This window comes from Hibiscus syriacus, unplaced genomic scaffold, assembly GCF_006381635.1.
Source record: "Hibiscus syriacus cultivar Baekdansim isolate YM2019G1 unplaced genomic scaffold, ASM638163v2 tig00109925_pilon, whole genome shotgun sequence".
Classification (NCBI taxonomy): Eukaryota; Viridiplantae; Streptophyta; class Magnoliopsida; order Malvales; family Malvaceae; genus Hibiscus; species Hibiscus syriacus.
Genome location: NW_024062531.1, coordinates 69,784 through 74,880, shown reverse-complemented (window position 1 = coordinate 74,880; position 5,097 = coordinate 69,784). Strand labels below are relative to the sequence as shown.

Here is a 5,097-nt window from a genome sequence, read left to right as displayed (position 1 = left end):
GATCTCACTTTAAGGATATCGAATTCCTTACTACTCTATTCGTCAAGTACTGATTCATCTCATAATATCTTATATTCATAATAGGGAGTGCCTTTTATCTGGATCTTTTTTTGCCATCCATGTAAGTTAGGTTGTATTAGGGTTCCAAAAATATCATTTTGTTTGTTTTTCTAATGTATAATAATCGTTTTGCTCATTTTAAGGTATAAGGACCAAATGCAATCCACAGTATAATATAGACCTGAATAATACTTTTCCCCTTCTTTCTCTCTTACTTTCGGACGGAATTTTAGTATCCCAACGTAACGCTAAAATAAAAAAGCAAGTGTTACTGTTGAGAGTCTGCAAATGAACCTGCTGCAGTGCTTCTTTGACAGACCAAAAGAGATCACTTTGTTGAAGTCTCGACAGAGTCCATAGCCACCACCATTTTCATTCCTTTATCGTTCTTTTATTCTTGCTCAAAACACGGCTCATTGAGCGACAATGGTAGAATTTATTAAGTTCATGGGAAAGTTAACGAGTGAGTAGCTATGGCAAGAAGCATTGCAGAAGCATTTTCTGGAGAATGAAAGCAGCGGTTCAAGTTCCGGTATGATCCTTCGAGCCATGCTCTAAATTTCGACAATGGCTGTTGCGACCATTCGAGTGTTGGAATTGATCCGGCCGAGGCTGCTCGATTTCCGGTTGTTCAGGGTGCAAGAATACCATCTGGGTCTATGCTTTGGGTTAAGTAGTAACCCAATCTTCTGGGTGTTATGTTCTTTATTCATCTTCTATAGAAAACTAAAGGTAAACACCTTGTACCTGTGGTTTTCAATGGCTTGCATTTTGTCTTTCAAGTTCTTTTGCAGTCTCAGACAGATTTTTTCTTCAAATCTGATACGATTACTGCAATTCGAACTTCAAACTTGTTGAATACCGGTAAACATAATCCCGGATGAGGGGATAGTACAAAGGAACTGATCTCGAATTCGAAAAGAAGTAAAGACCAACCAAAGGCAACTTAAATTATTCTAAAATGGAAATAAAAACATCAATACATCATAACAAATGAAATCCAACAAATTCATAGCTAGAGTATGAGGTTACAAGCATATATAACTTGATTCCTTTCGGCTCTATCTCGGATCAATCCCAAGCAACTAGGTTTTTTCCATAGTGTCTTTCGAGCTTTTCAAACTGCGGGATCTTCGAGTGCGGTGTTCGATAAATCATTTATGCGAGGATAAGCAGCTTTCTGATCAAGTTGATTCTGTGCCCATAACAGCATCTTTAGCAAGCTTGGAAGCTTCGGGTCTGTAAATGATCAAGCAGGTTAAGCAAATTTTGTTAATTCTGGTAAACATTGAAAAAGCTATATCGAGTATAGACGACCAATACCGACAGACATTTGATGCATCATTTAACTTATCATCCAAAAAATAAATTCTCTAACCAAGTAGCCTAGAAAAATTGGTAGCAAGTATCTTGCTAAAACAATATCGTGAAATCGGAGCATGAAGGTCAATCCTCTTTACAGACAAGTATACTAATTTACAAAGAATCGGTGATCGATTACACAAAGTAAATAAATAAAGCACACAAAAGATAGCAGGCAGACCTTTTTCGTGACTCTGGCTGGTAAGAATGGCTGCATTAACCTCGCTCGCTGTCTTAAGGCGCTGTGATATGTCCAAGAGCTCTCCAACCGGGCAGTTGGAAACATCTTCAAAAGCCAGCAGTGAGACAGTCCTCTCCAACTCTTCCAAAAAGCTTTGCTGCAGATGAAAAAAATGTTTATATTAGAAAAATAGGCATGCATAAGGAAAGTTCTCATGCGCTGATGAAGCATAGTTACATTTTCTTCTCCCCTAGGTGCAAGCTCCTCCTGAGCAAATTCCAAGGCTTCTTCTACTTTTCCGTTCCGAATCAATTCTATCAATCTCTGCTGTTGGAGATGGAAAAAGAGTTGCGGGTTTGTATCCAATATCTGCAAAGAAATGAATTTCAAGAAGCGAAGATAGTTTGAAAAAATAGTATGCACTATTTTTCTTATACAGAAAGTATCAGAATAATATTCATATCTGAAACGAATCCTCTATTCCTATGAAGGATCTCCCAAAATTGCTTAACCACTACCAAATACGGGATTAGTCATTTCAGATTGAAATAGTTAGTGACGGACAATAAAGGTAAACAGCACCATTTAGAAGTACAGCAAGGTCCTAATAATGGATTTCATGACAGTTGACCTAGCTATGGCTAAAACAAGATATCATGGACATAAGATTCTCTAGCTCATTCTTAATAGTACAAACTCCCTTTCCCATTACACACTATTACTTCTTCCATTCCACCGATAAGAGCAATTTAGATTTTCATAGACTAGTGGAAGGAAAGAATTATAGTATTGATGAATCAATGATATAAAGCGGATCCCGTGGTCATTTGAGATCGTAAATGAATAGTTTAACATCATCACATTGTATCCAAGATCCTACCGCAGGATTCAAATCGTTAACTTTCTCAATAGCATCCTCAACGTTTCCACATTGTACAGCCTTTTTAACAGCCATGCGATCCGAGATTGTCGCAAGATCAATATCTGCACTTCCTCAATAAGGATAAAAAAACCTACTTTTAAGGATAAATAATATAGAACACACACTCAAAAAAAATAAGCAGTGGTTTTCTTAGTAGGATACGCTCGGTTCCAGATTCCATCCGGAATTTTTCGGCAGCTTCAACATAACCCTCGGTTACAAGGAAATTCATAACCAATTTATTCATGTCTTCTTTCCTGATCTTAACAGCATTCAATCTCTTCTCCCACTCTTCCCGTGTAATCACTTTCTTCGAGGTTGCCTACCGGTGAAAACATTGACAATTAAAAACATGAATAACAATAACAAACTAAAGTAAAATTTCTCTTTATCAAGCTTAAAGATTTCATTGCTTCACCGATGTCCAGATGGCAAATTAAAAATCGAATACAAAGAATCTTCGCTTATCGGCATCGCTTAACTTCGAAAAAACTTTTGAGCTATAAATTACAACTTCAAGTTCTTATCAGTGAAACAATTTGGAAACATAAATGCTTTCCCAGTCCCATAAACTACTACTTCAAAGCCTTCAAGCAAGATTCCAATTACAATCTATGATATCTTTCATTCAAACTTTAACACAGATTACATAGATAATTTAAAACAAGAAAATCCAGAATAACTAAAGTTGAAATTTTCTTTATCAAGATTGAAAATTACATTGATCCAGTAATATCCAAATGTAACTTTCAAATCCAATACAGAAAATCTTTGCATATTGATATGTATAGCTTTGAATTGACTTTTGAGCTACAAATTACAACTTCAAATTCTTAAACAAAGTAAACAATCAAATTATCCCTGATTATCAAATCAAAATTAATCATAATAATAAAAGAAAAATACCATTCTTTCTTCGATTTCAGCTAGTCGACGAAGCACAATCCAGAACAGTGACATCAGTGTTCTACTTTCACTCCCATTTGATTTTCCAAACCTTTAAAAATACCCAGAACTTTCACATTTAGTAAACAAAATAAACCCTAACTTGCAGAAATTAGGAAAAGAAAATACCTTGGAAATAACTTAGAATTTCAAGGATTATATATTTATATGAAAACAGATATTGATAATAAATTATGAAAAAAGGGGGTTTTTGAGTGTGGGAAGAATTCAATTGCTGCAATTCGTTATTTTCTTCTTGATTGCAGCGCCGGTTTATCATTGCTTCAGGTTGATTCTCGGATTTGGGTTTGTGAAGATGACTTGTTTATTGGGCTATGGTGGCAGAGTTGGGCTAGGAGACTCGGTCTCGACTCTAGTCTCTGGCTCAGTTCACTTCGGATTTTTTAGTATTGGGTAGCTTTTCGTTTCCTTAAAAGGCTTAGCTTTCCTTCCAAACTAGTGAATATCCCATTGCAACTACTCTTTTGTTTTTGAACTTTTAGCCTCTGATTACATGTCACGGATCGCAAATCGGGATCGAGATCGATGCGCATCAAGTTACCCAAGACGGCAGTCCTTTGAAGGATATTGGGCTTATCCAACCTATTCGAATTGGTCTTTCCCTCTGAGAACGTTGAAGAGTCCATGAACGTTGGTCATGACGAGAAAATCAAGGGTTAATTTCTAAAGAATATTACCTCAATTTCTTTCCAAAACCAATACAAACTCCCATATACGGAATGTAATAATAGATGTGATTTTAAGAAAATTGTATAAGATATGTTTTAATCTTAGTCGTCACTATAATTAAGAAAGACTTTGGATGAATTAAAGATCTTCCACACTTTATTTATTTAATTAGTTGTGAGGAATAGAATTAAACATTGACCGAGTCAAACAAGAAACAAAGAAGATGTTGAATGTTAATATCCAACAGGACCAGTGATAGTGAAAATATGCCCCCCAGGAAGCTCTATGTGGTCTCTGGCCCGAAGGCCATCCATCTCTATACCTATATCCCTATACTATAAGTATGAATTATCGGATATGAGTATGCATTTTACATAATTTTTCTAAGACTTTTTTTATGTATTTAAAAGACATTTGAAGATTATAATTTGTATCCATGTGTTTAACACATAATATATCCAAATGAAAGGAAGAATATGGTCCTATTAGGCTGTAATTGCACTCTTCAAAAGATTTAAGTAATATCATAAGAATACTTTCACTTGGTTGGCTAGATGCTCAAGGAATATTGCCAAAAGCTAATTTTGCTAGAATTATGTTAACTTTTATAGATATTGTGATTCAAATTTCGTTTAGTCTAGTTTGAAGAGTTTATTATGGTAAAATTTGTATCTTTTTTGGAATTTTAAAAGTTTAGTCCAGGGGTGGCTCTCCTAATTCAGGGCTAGGCATACCTAAGACTGAATTGAGATTTACTTAAGAATTTACAGATTATTCACTAAGAGTGATAGTGGTAGCATTCGAACTTGATTTTACAAGTTCAAATTCCTGAATCTCAACCACTTGTTGGCTATGGTATACAACTCGTTTAGTAGAAAAGAAAAAAAAGGATATGTATTTAAAGATTCTAAGATTAAGCATGTAACATAATAAGATA

General features: G+C 35.2%; 1 protein-coding gene across 2 annotated transcripts; it reads right to left on the bottom strand.

The window, feature by feature from the left end:
* Positions 1–968: 968 nt before the first annotated feature.
* Positions 969–3,673, bottom strand: LOC120210535 (protein GID8 homolog). 2 transcript variants are annotated; one of them, XM_039209250.1, is made up of 7 exons: positions 3,600–3,673; positions 3,432–3,522; positions 2,688–2,847; positions 2,484–2,587; positions 1,841–1,972; positions 1,604–1,760; positions 969–1,299 (listed from the first exon to the last, which is right to left on the bottom strand). In XM_039209250.1, exons 2-7 carry the CDS (start codon positions 3,483–3,485, stop codon positions 1,178–1,180), a joined length of 729 nt encoding a protein of 242 aa, XP_039065181.1. In that variant the 5' UTR covers positions 3,486–3,522; positions 3,600–3,673; the 3' UTR covers positions 969–1,177. The 2 variants fall into 2 exon arrangements, with proteins under 2 accessions (XP_039065181.1, XP_039065180.1); XM_039209249.1 differs by lacking the exon at positions 3,600–3,673 and having other exon boundaries at positions 2,484–2,590.
* Between the last annotated feature and the right edge of the window lie 1,424 nt (positions 3,674–5,097).